This window comes from Cucurbita maxima, unplaced genomic scaffold (assembly GCF_002738345.1).
Source record: "Cucurbita maxima cultivar Rimu unplaced genomic scaffold, Cmax_1.0 Cma_Scf00006, whole genome shotgun sequence".
Lineage (NCBI taxonomy): Eukaryota > Viridiplantae > Streptophyta > Magnoliopsida > Cucurbitales > Cucurbitaceae > Cucurbita > Cucurbita maxima.
Window position 1 is genome coordinate 2,616,891 of NW_019272022.1, and position 12,983 is coordinate 2,629,873.

General features: G+C 32.8%; 1 protein-coding gene across 1 annotated transcript; it reads right to left on the reverse strand.

Annotated features, from left to right (window-relative positions):
- Positions 1–235: 235 nt before the first annotated feature.
- Positions 236–12,075, reverse strand: LOC111480433. Its single transcript, XM_023125468.1, has 17 exons — positions 11,919–12,075; positions 11,758–11,821; positions 11,523–11,631; positions 11,183–11,245; positions 10,924–11,027; positions 10,298–10,364; positions 10,111–10,182; positions 9,515–9,676; positions 8,572–8,645; positions 8,377–8,474; positions 6,789–6,896; positions 4,792–4,889; positions 4,074–4,211; positions 2,802–2,849; positions 2,004–2,118; positions 949–1,049; positions 236–532 (listed from the first exon to the last, which is right to left on the reverse strand). The coding sequence occupies exons 1-17, from the start codon at positions 11,986–11,988 to the stop codon at positions 446–448; spliced, it is 1,578 nt and encodes a 525-aa protein (XP_022981236.1). The 5' UTR covers positions 11,989–12,075; the 3' UTR covers positions 236–445.
- Positions 12,076–12,983: the final 908 nt, after the last annotated feature.

Sequence of the window (12,983 nt, forward strand, 5' to 3'; positions counted from 1 at the left end):
TAAAAAAAAAAAAAAAAAAAAAAAATTGTTGAAAGAAGTTTATTAATATTGACTCATATTTTTATAAATTTGAACCCCTTTTTTTGGGTAAAATTCTCTATTTTAAGTTATTATATTAAGTATGATAATAAATCATTACTACATTTTGCATGTAAATAAGTGATTCAAACAATTGGATTAATTTTTTTCTTAAAAAAAAGGTTTTATATGATTTTTTTTTTTTTTTTAAATTGACTTAAACAAATTCATTGTCCCAAGCAAATTTTAATAAACAATCCATTCAGGAAACTGAACAAAGTAGTAGAGAAATATTAGTGCACACAATCCATGGAAAATGCTCAATCTATTTTCAACGTCTTCTGTGAACTCCTCGGATCAACTAGAAACCAAAGATGCAACTACCTACGACCCACTGGCTTGCTTATTTCTGAACCATACTGTACTCCTAAAATCTCTCAGCTGTCATTATTGCTGGCTGAGTTTCCAGTTTTCTTCTACTAAGATATGGACCATTTTGAACAGCTTCCTGCAACTGCAGACAAACCCGAGTAACGATTAGCAGGCATATAACCACTACGAAGTTTGAATTTTCAAACTCCAACAGCAGAATTCTACACTATTTTTTCCCCAAGTAAGACGATCATTCAGACGTTGAGACAAATAGCATAAAGCATATAACATCGAGCAAGAGGTTAGATGTTCAAATCACCATCCTACCTTAATAATAATAATTAAAAAAACAATAAAAGGATGTATACACGTTAAGCCATAAACATGGAGATGGCCTTTTCGGGCTAACTGCTTAGTTTTGTTTTTGTTCTCCCCCCTCCTGTTTTAAGTTATAATTGCGTAGGCATACAACCGGAGCCGGTTTTGTGAGCAGAAGGAAAATGTTGAAGAAAAGGATGAAATATTTATGCACAAGAGTTCATTTGCGTTCCATCTAACCTTCGAAGCTATTCCAGCAAGGGCAGGATCGCCCGTAAGCCTTGTTGAAGACATGAATGCCTTATGGATAGCCAAACAACAGTTATATCTAGCTTCCATTCCTGGAAAAAAAAAAAATATATATATATATATAATAAAATATAAATCATGTGATTGAGATTAGCCTCAGATATACGGGGAAGATCGCTTAAATCTATCTAATTACATGCCAACCCTTGCTGAAATATTTGTTTCAGAAGAGTTCATGAATCTCACAAAAGCAATTTCATACAATAAGAAATGCGTTCATGCATGAATTGCATCATGGAAGACACTCCTGAAACGCACACCAGAAAATAGCGGCACCCTACATTACATTTTTCATAATGATATAATGCATGTCAATGTATTGAAATAATTAGACTACAAAAAAGACTTAACGACACCAAGATATGATTCAGAAATAAATGCTAATAAATGTCTTTGATCCAACAACAGACAAGAACAGCAAAGGGATTTGATCGATAGAAGCAATTGTAATACCCAACAGCATATTTCGAATTGCCTGGAGTTCATAAGGTTGCTTTCACAGGGTCTAGAAAGCAATATATTTAGCAAACTTGTTATTAACAAGTGGGTGAAGATGATTTGCAAGATTTTGGATATTAATTTGAAGAAAGGAAGTTAAAATTGAACATGAGCATAGGCCATCAACAATAATTATTTTCTGAACATGCTTAGAACATTTCGTTTAAAACTGTGACACTGGAAGAACTAATGTTCTATACATCTGAAGAACATTGCAGGTTTGCATGCTAACGGCTAATACAAAAGCTTGAGAATGCTCAACTATGTCACAACTAAAGAAATCAACAACCCTTAACTGGAACACCATAAAAGGAGGAGAATGCTCGCTTAATTATATTACTGTTTAAATTCCTGAGATAAATACCTAATTAAGTAAGATTTATGCTTGTAGCGACCATAGTGTTTCTAATGATGCATACACGACAATCATGAAAAAAATCTCTGATTCACCTCAAAAGATGGATGCAAGGGAGAGCAAGCACATATACCTATTTTTGTAGTCTCGGTACTTGCATCAGAAACTATATTTATTATGTCTTGTTTCGAGCAGATTTCCATAAGACACCACGGTCGAGCGACCAACCCAGTTATCATTCTATAACTCTGAAGAAAAAGTTGTGTTAGCAAGTCATATAAATTTAAATACATAGGAAACTAGAACCCACATAGTTTCTTGCCCAGGATAATACTAAACCCATAACCAAGCAACCTTCTTACTGGAAGTTGAGACTTCCTAAACAAAAAACAAACTAAGAAAATTGTCTAGACCAAGGAAGACCCATTTGATGCAAATTTATAGGATGTGCTTCTAAATAAGATATTTATCCTCTAAACATCAAAATGTCTTGCTATGCCTAATTTACATGAAAAAACGCAAAGTACTACATATCTATATCAAATCTTCATACATGCACCCATTTCTATGCGTTCATATCCATGTTTTTTAGCATCTGCGTTCTCATTTTTTATGAAAAATAGGCCTCCATGCCAATGACCATATGCTAAGATTGCAAGTTACCCCATCCACAATAATAAAGGATGATAAATCGTCGTGAACAAGAACAGACATTTTGAATTCTTTGCACCTTGCAGACTATTTTTATTTTATGTCCTCTAAATCCAAGGGTCGTTGAATTTATGTCCTCTTAAGAGTATTGGCTTGACCAATATCATGTATTTTTATCTTTTGGGAATTTTTCTACAAAACTAAGATCAAGATTCTTTAAGGCCAGTTAAAAGACAGGAAAAGAGTGTTGGAAGTAACAAAAAATTACTGAAACACTCACCGCCAACCGAATCTCAGAGTCCTGTTGAAGGACAGCTAGAATAAGGCCCTGCCATAGCAACTTGTTAGGACTTATAAAAACTATGATCATGAAAGAAATGAAGAACAATGTCAAAATTGTTGCTTGCTGAAGATAATTAAGTGAAAATAGGTCAATCCCCTCCTGACTCTAAAAGAACACTAAAAACATCTTTCCATAAGGCTTAAAAACAGTGATAACCAAGTAATGTATGAAGCATCACATCATATATCTTGGGAACAATGCTTTAAAATGCGTTCAGTTCAAGGCATAAGCCTTGAGGTAAGGCACAAATATTGCGCCTCAAGGGTGAGGTGGAAACAATGCACATCAAGGCTTACGCCTTCAACACATAAAAAAAGACCTACGCCTGTCCATGAATGCCTCTGAGGCTACAAGGCATAAGCCTTGTGTTCATTGGTAGTGAGCCATAGGGCCATGAAAATATCTAAGAGAACTTAAAAATGCACTGAAAACTAAGAAGGCATAAGCAGTTCAATTGGTTTACTTAACAAACGAAAAAGTTTTCACCTTGCTGTGTTATTTTAAAATAGAGCTAATTGCGAGTGTCTGCATTAACCAAAGAAAAAAAACTGCAAGGTAGCTAAATCTTTGACAACAACACAAGAAGGTGAGTTTTGTTTTATTTTTTCCCCTTCACTCTTGTTCTCTTTTTGTTTTTATTTGTTCACGGTGAGTTTTATTCTTTTTCCTACTTTACCTTTGTTTTCATTTTGATTAGATTCTTATTAACACAAGCAAGTTAGATGTAGTAATGAATATCGATGGACTATTGAGATTTTTTCCTTTATAGTTATTAATTTTCGAGTATGTTTTGTACTATTGTAATGTTACATCTCATACTGCCTCAAGGCTTATGTCTTGCTTCTCGAGGTTGCCTTGAGGAATGTTTTCTAAAACATTGCTTAGCAACCAAATTAATTTCACGAACAGACAGCAATTCTTATTTCAAACATCTGTTACACTTCAAAGCCTGTGGACCAACATGTTTGATATATGAACTTAACTCCATTACCATCAGCTTAAGCATTTTGTTTTAATTCTAACATGTAAGGAAACAGAGGAATGTCTAATCTTGTCAAGTGAGTGCAGAAGGATTGGTTTGAATTGGAATGACATATATTCTGCAACTAAAGCAGATTAGATATCAAATTCCAAATTACTTCAGATAGGAAACATACTTGAAGCAGGAAAATATTATCAAAAGAAATAAACCCTAAACCCTTCACTCACTGATGGCGTTATTTTTGGACTTCTGGATGCAGTTTGATAAATCAAGTCCCCTAAATTTTCTTCTGCATTATCATTCAGCATAATATCATTCTCGGATCGAGTTTCACCAAAGATGTTACCAAGAGCGTGCATGGCTGCCTGTATTGACAGTTGAAAATATAAGTGAAATATTATAGGTACATAAAGCACATATCATTAGATACTCGCCTAGCTTTGAGTAAATGATTGGCGATGGCATATTTCAGTTCACATTCTATCACAAACATCTTTTTAAAACAAAATCCTTTCCGTTGTCAATATAACGCTTTACACAAAAGATAAAGAGTTAATGATTTTTGATAAATAGAAAACCAGTGCAAAACGAGAATAGCAACACTTACAACCTTACAATCCAAAAAATATTCATAATTCCATATTTTCTGTTAAAACCATGGCATAGTAGGGAAAATACCACTGTTCCACATTAATCATTGTTGAAAACATTATCACTCTACTCTCCCACAAATAAGCCTTGCAAGAAATTTAGCGAAGAATTTTGTCATCTGAGAAATGTCTAGCTTCCAAGGGATTTTCCAAACTTAATAATTTACAAAGCAAGCTGAAACATCTAGTTTTTTTACCATATACTTACCTTACCAAATGGTTTAACGAAAGAAACTGGGGTGAAGAAAACGATGGCATAAACGCAAATACAAGTCAAAGAGCTTAACATACTTACCAGCTGTTTACCATGTTCATGCCGATCAAACGCTGCATTAATTACATACTTCACACAAGTTGGATAACTTGACAGCAGTAAAGTGGCTCCCCATTTGCCTGAGAGACAAATTTGATCTATACATGTTGGCTTTTGGGGATGAATTATTTATAAAGGTCTAAATAAAATGTTAAAATGATGTAAAACACCTTCAGGCACGTTTGGTAACTTCCATTTATTGTTACTCGTTTCCACTTTTTTAATAAAGAAAAATAGAATTATCAATTACGTTTGTTAACTGTATTTTGTTTCTTGATCTTCCATTTTTATTGAATAATAAAAAATAATTAAAAAAATAGAAACGGGTTTGATAACCGTTATTCTTGTTTTCTAAAATGTTTAATAAAAAAGGTAAAAAAAAAATTATATGAAAATTAGTTTTTAGAAGAATCCACGGAAAATAAATGATTTTGGAAGCACCACTTCCCGAAGAAGAGATTCATTTTGTTGTTAATAAATTGAGCACTAACAAATCACTGGGGTCAAACGGATAATCAGTGAGCTTTTGTGGCTAATAGACAGATCATTGATGCATCTTTGATTGCTTGTGAGCGAATAGATGAGATACATCGACGGATGGAATCGGTTATGGTGGTCAAACTAGATATTGAAAAGGCTTTTGACAAGGTTGACTGGGATTTCCTAGACCTTATTCTACAAGCAAAGGGTTTGGGCATCTGAGGAGGTGGAATAGGGGTTATATGCCATCTACTAACTTCTCCCTCTTATCAGTGGAAACCCCTTGGTAAGAGCATTGCTTCTCGACGCCTAAGACAAGGTGTACTTCACACTTCCTTTTTCCAATTGTTATGGACGCTCTTAGCAGAAGGCTCTCCCTAGCGAAAATGAAAGGTTTGATTAAAAGGGTTTGAAGTGGACAGGGTGAATCTTTGCTTATCGATTACTCACCTTTTTTTCCATCCCCTGATGTCTATCACATTAATAATTTGTTCAACACCATTAATGAGTTTAAGGAAGCATCTGGGATGAATATTAATTGTCAGAAAACTGATTTTTGGGGGATTAATCTTGATACTTCTCTTGCAAGAGTCATTGGCAGCGAAATGGGGTTGCAAAATTGGAAAGTGGCCTGCTGATTATTTGGGTTTGCCTCTGAATGGTAAGCCAAAGTCTCAATACCTTTTGGATGCCAATTGTTGGAAATGTGCTCATATTTCAAAGTAAGGTCGACTGACTCTCATACAAGCTATTTTGGCTTATCTCCCCATCTACCATCTATCCTTTTCTCCTATTCCCTCAAAATCATCAGCATTCCTTTCTAATGTGTTCAATGGTCATCCATTCAAAAAAGAAAGGAAAATCCTTTGGCTGAATTTTATCTGGGCTAGCGCAATTCCCATATCTTTAAAGACAAGGAATTAAACATACACTCCTTTCGGACATCTATTACTTTTTTGGCTCTCTCTTAGTGTAAATCGATTGCTCCTTTTGTACCTATAGTTCATCTTCTCTCACGACCAATGGGCAAGGTTTTTGCAATTCATTGGATAGGAACTTATCCTTAAGTAATTTCATCATATCAATGAAATGTTATGGTTTCCTATTTGAAAAAGATATCTACTACAAACCCCTTCTGAAAAGTAGAAACCTTAATAGTTACTGTACATTGCATTCTCATTGTAACAGTCAAAATCAGATCATAGATATTATTAACCAAAATGCCAATAGTTTCTAAGCATCCAATACTTATCTTAGTGGGTATATACGAGCTTTCATGTTCATAGTCTTCCATTAAGAAGGGAAAAAATTAAAAACAAGATAATATCTAACATGTTCTAAAGAGGTCGAGGTTTATTTTCTGGAGTCTTCATGCATTTAGAAATACATGCCAACTTCACTCTATCTCTTATTATAAAAATGGTAACAGAATATCACAATCCAGTTGCTCGCATTAAATAAATAAATCTTAAACTACAAGTGGCAGTAGCTATACTTACTCGAACCAATTTGACCCAGTGCTTCGAATGCAGATTCACATACATTTACATCCTGGCCTTCAGATGATCCAAGAATTTCATCTATAGAAGATATTAAAATTCGTACACCTGAGAATATCAAAGCAAAACAAGAAGCTATCAAAAGATTTCTTTGTCCTACTGATAATGATAAAATTTACAGATTCAGAAGACTAAATTAGGCAATAGGGTCACCTGTATTAGGTGATTATAGATTACTGTCAACTGCTTTCAACACAATCAATTAGATTGTGCTAATCTCTCAAGTGATTTTCATATTTTTGAATTTGTACAGCAAGAAAATCGATCATAAAAGGCTCTCAGTCTAGAAAACCCTTACTCGTAAAAGTAAATAATCCAACTCATAACCTGGGTTGGACATTGTTCGTGCAATTTTTCTACCTAGCCTTGCAATTTTTTTGTAATGTTTTATCTAAATGATATTTATGCAAAACTTGAATTGAAAATATAATAAAAGGCACATGATTCCTTCTCTAAGAAACATGGACTCAATACAACACAGGCAGTCGATTTCTAAAAAAGTAGGACAGAGATATGTTCTGGACAGTTTTTTTATTATACTTCATCATAGATAAAAACATAGAAAGTCAAGTCAACTAACTATATTTTAAGAGCTTCAAAATATAGAAGAATTTAATTGGCCATAGCGTGATGAAGAAGATGTCATCCTAAAGGATTAGAAATTGTTATATAATCCTCTCTCCTTTTCTTTTAGAACACGAAGGACACAATTGTATAACCTATAAAACAGATCAAGGTCAAGTAAGGCCGTTCACTCCTTTTCTTTTATAAACTTTTTAGGTCTGGCTTTATTTTTAGCTGTGTCCAAAACTAGATAAAAAAAAAAATTGAATAAATATTACCCATGCTTTTAGCATGTCAGACATGTTCGGAGTGTGTCCAGACAAACACGTGCATGATCAACATATTGAACACAACTCTTTTATGGAAAACACTCACACTCTTTATAAAAGAGACTACAAGACACTCGGTAGAAACTACTACACTTTGCTTTGCTTGAGATTTCTTGGGATGAAAAACTTAGTAGGGTGAAAGGGTATTTTTAGTAGAAGCTAGACAATATAGACCATATTGATATTCAAGATTTATTCCTAAAATGTCTACATATTCTTTTTCCTAAAATATATAGACATTTTTATTCTTAAAATATCTATACATCTATATTTCCAAAATATCTAGACAATGGGCTCATACAATTATTGGGTTTGACCCTATTGGACTAGTGGTGATCTTTTAACACAACATGTGTTTTGACACAGAAGCTCTACCTAATACAGAGCTAAAAGTGTAATGCTTCCTAGTTCTTTCACATAGGTTATATATAGATGTGATCTTCATGATCTATATGTAGCTTTTATATCCATGGTGCCAAAACGAGTAATCATAGGTCCAAGGGATATGAGTGTCCCAAAGTAAAACTTGATGGGAAGAGGTTTGGAATGTGAAAATTGAAATTTGACAAGTTAATCTAATTCAATCTAATTCACCTTTTTCTAATCAAATGAAATGCAGTAAACTTATTGCTTACAAGATTCATCTACAAGCGAGAAAATATTCTCTTTAGACAAAAGTCTTCCACTAATGACCATTGCTCTGGATCTTAATATAGACTCTGCCGACCGGTTGCTGCAATACACAACAAAAAAAAATTAAGAACACCATCAATATCCAAAGTCAGACCACAAGCTTGTATAACTGAAGTTTATAATTCTCTCTTCAAAACCTGATTATAGAGCTTAGTAGTTGGAGAAAGCTGGTCCTTGGCAAAAAATTTGTACCATGTTCAATCTCCACTAACTTCATCAATTGGAAATATAATAAAATTATGTTATAAATTGCATAAAAAGAAAATCAATTATATCAGAATGAAAATTTTCAAGGTGGGATGATAAAACAAAGGAAGAACAAAAGAGAGCATGGTGTAACTCATGATGATTGCTCTAGCTCTACCATGCATGCTTGAGTAAAAATATATCCTGGCCATAATTCTAATAGATTCCCAATCTGGAGATAAGAAATCAAGAAAATATGGACTGCAAATTTATTGGATTGTCGAGAAAAATTATGAAGTTAATGAAGAATTAAAGAGGCTTAGTTGGCTCACAAGACCAGTTCAAAAACATGCATGACTTACAAACCCTTCCCACCTCCATTATTTATAACCACCCTGCTAGCGAACTCTTTATCTAATGATCAATATAACCCTAACATCATAATATTATTCCTAACAATTATTTTAATAACATTCTAAACGAATTCTTTGTGTTAGTTTTGCCAAAAGCAAGCAAGGCTACATTGCCGTGTCAAATTATCCATTCCACTTCATCTACAATGATTGACCATAATGATTTTTCTAGCATGATCAAACCACTAAGCAGCTACCATCTTGCTTCTTAACTAACAACAGGAAGTCAGAGAGGCAGCTCATTCAGCCATGACAATTCAAATCATGTCTGTTTCAAATTCATGTTAAGAATATGTTGTTGGATATCACAGTAACCAACTTGTATGAGTTTAATAACATTTACAAAAAGAAAGAAAAAAACTGAAGGGATAGCATAATTTATAACACCATTTTTACTGATGTCTCTCAAGACCAACAATAAAAACAGACGGGGGATACACATGTTAGTGAACAAGAAATCAGGGAGTAGGAGATAGTAAACCTCATACAAGAGCTCCAACACGCTTAAAGTTACAAGTGTGTCGTTTGAGTTGCTGATTTCACTTTCCAGTAGGTTTAGTAAATTTGAATTGTATACTGCAGATGCCACAGAGCTAGAAACTGAAAACAGTTTCACTATCAAAGCCATAACTCGGACTCTTCCCTGGGAAATTTTAATTTCAATAAGAATCAGAAACACAAATTATTAGTAACTAAAGCCCTGTTTGATAAAAAAAAAAATTAGCCTCATTATCTACTCTTTACAGGTGTTTTCAAAAACTACAAAATGCAGTTTTCAAAAGCTTCTTTTTGTTTTTAAAATTTGGCCAAGAATTCAAATATTTTCTTAAGGAAGATAGATCCCCGTCGTAGAGAAATGATAAGAAAACAAGTACAAATTGCAAAAATGGCACTGATGCAAAAAAGAGACAATGAATAAACATAAACTTCTTGAGGGAAAATAAATAAATAAATAAACATAAACTCTATTAAAAGAGAGCATGGTTGGAGGAATTTTTCTTTAAAATGATATTCAGCAAGCATTAAGTGTTGCCCAATAAAATAAATATCTCAAAGTCAAAGTACCCGCTACAATACCAGAGATGAGCATGTTGAAGCTACAGTTCCTAGGTGTGTTGCTTCCGTTTTATTTGTTGGGAAGATGATTTCCTACAGAGCAATAAATTACAGTTAGTTTTGGCGAAAAAATATTTATTGTAACAAGATGCAGGACAAGTTAACCATATTGAGCAGATAAATAACCGCTATAGTATATTATATGTACCATCCCCTTTGGAAATGCAGCTAATTTCTTTAATGCATCCATTGATGAATTAGCAACTTGTTCGTTACTACAAAAAAGAGTGACAACCTCACGCTTAGTTCCACACCAACATAAAAACATATGAAAGTAACGGATTCAGAATCTAAAGAAAGCTGATATTTTTTTCTTCCTTTTTTGGAGTTAACAACATGAACGTTGAAAATGCAAGGAACACCATCATTTGTTCCAATAGTGAGGGCTTTAAATAGATTTGCATAGTTTAGGAGTTTTATCAGGTCAATGATGCTTAACACAAAGAAGTGGAGGGACAGGTGGGGAGTTCGTGGGGTTGAGAACCCCTAGACCCATAAAGGAATCATAGAATTCAATTATATAACAGTTTTGCAGCATTAACAAAATGTTCCTAAGTTGTAAAAGAAGTGTGTATTGGATGAATAATTTGACAGTTCTTTAATGATTCGAGAAAGCTGTGCTATTTATAGTTTCAAACTTTAAGTAAGGTTTTAAGTAGAAAAAATGTATGAACAATAAGTATTTAATTAAAAACACACAGGCACTATACCGGTACCATCCAAGGCTCAATCACATTCATAGTTTAATTCACAATCATCAGTATGTGTTCTTACCCATTGAGAAGGCACTCAATCAAAAGTGGATAGATGTTATAGTCAACAATAAGTTGTGGGGCCAATTGAGTAGTTGGATCGGTCTCCTCCAGCAGGCGAGTGACCTGAAGATATTTTGAATTCTTAGTTTAAGAACACAGAAGGTTATAACTAGCATAGTGATAACAAACAATCGAGTCCAAAAAGAAAGGGAAAAGTAATTGACAAGAAAGAGGGATAGCTAGTTTAAGTTGAACAAGTAGCAGCAACAAAAACCTACCGTTTTACAAGCTAAGCTTCTAACTGCTTGAGAATCAGCTTGTAGTCCAACCTGTACAAAGGGCTGCAGGAGGAGGGGGTACAGAAACAATCAATACAACTGACAGACCATGAGGCACATCCAGGGATTCTAATAACATGATTGGAATTGCTATTGCAGTTGAACAAAATAATGGGGGATTTCAATGAATTTAAACTCAATGAACTAGGCCCCAACATCGATAAACATGTAAAGAATTAAATGTCAAAAAAAACCTCCCCCATGGCACCCTATTCTCTGTAGTATCAGAAAACTCAGCACATCCCAAACATGAGTAAACATACAAGGGAAGTGTTCATACCATATAATGTGGTATAAGTGAAGCACCATACTTGGTTTTGAATATCCTGTCGAGACATGCAACCAAAGTGTTTTCCAAACCAGGAATTTCCGCTTTTGCTTGTAAAGCACTTGAAGAAGAAAACAACACCACGTCAACAAAGAGAACCAAAAGAGCAATGAAAATACATAAAAGAAAATTGAAAAACAATCAATCAAACAAGAGATGCTTCGATTTTCATATCGTGTATAAATACTTGATTACGACGGGAAGGGGAAAGCGGCTGAAGAATTCCTTCACCGACTCATCAGTCCGAACACCTTCACAAATGGGAAATGATTAACGATGTCAGATTCTCATGCATATTCAGTAGAATATGTAGAATTTGAAGTTGAAATTATGTATCAAATGGTTAACCGGGATAATTTGCGAAATCTGCAGCTGCTTCGAGTAGCTGGGTCGGATCATCCACAGCAAATTCCTCCATTTCTATGCCCAGAGTTTTCGTGTGAAAGTAAAAAAATGGAAAGAAACGAAACTGTGCAGAGATTTTTTCTTGAGGAAGACGAAGCCCACCGCCTAAGAAAAGTATTTTATGAAAGGGAGTTAAATTTAATGTTAATTACGATTCAATTTTGAAATTTATGTTTATGGGTTAAATTGTCTACATTAAAAAAAAAGAAAATAATTCCTAAAATAATTTATTCAAATTATGGAGTTCCATAATTTAAATTTCATCTATTTGATTGATTAATAACACAAATTTAAAATTTAGATATAATTAAATATCAAATTAAAAATTTATAAGCATATTTAACTTTTTTTTTTTAATTTATGAATCAAATAAATGTTATAAACAAACCTTATAATTTAACCTAAATTTAAATTTAAATATATATTTATTAATTTATTTTAAATACATATTAAATTAGATTATAAATTGAGTGATTAATCTAAGATGGTAAATAAATATAATTTTTTTATTAAAAAAAAACTACACGACATCGCCCAAAAATAAGGGTTAAATTAGGTTGGATTGATTATTTAGGTCACCAATCATTCGAGTTTATCCAAAGATTTTGTAACCTAACTCATATATACTAAGTGATTTTACTGTCTTTTCATTTTAGTCGAGTACAACGTTTTTTCTAATAAAGTTAGAAAGTTAGATAATTTATTTCAATATTTTTATAAAAATAAATTATATTAATATTACTTTTAAAATTTTATAGATGTTTTTTAAATATAGTAACTTAATTTTTAAATTTTTTTTAGAGTTTAAAAATATTTTAAGAATATTATTAAAAGTTTAAGCTATTTTTAAAATAAAACATTCATCATTTTTATAAAAAATTAAAAAAATAATAATTTTTTAGATTTTTTTTTTGTACAAGTTTAATATATATATATATATAAGTTTACAATAAATAAATAATAAAAAGAGAGAAAAAAAAAAAAAAAAAAAAAAAAAAAAAAAAAAAA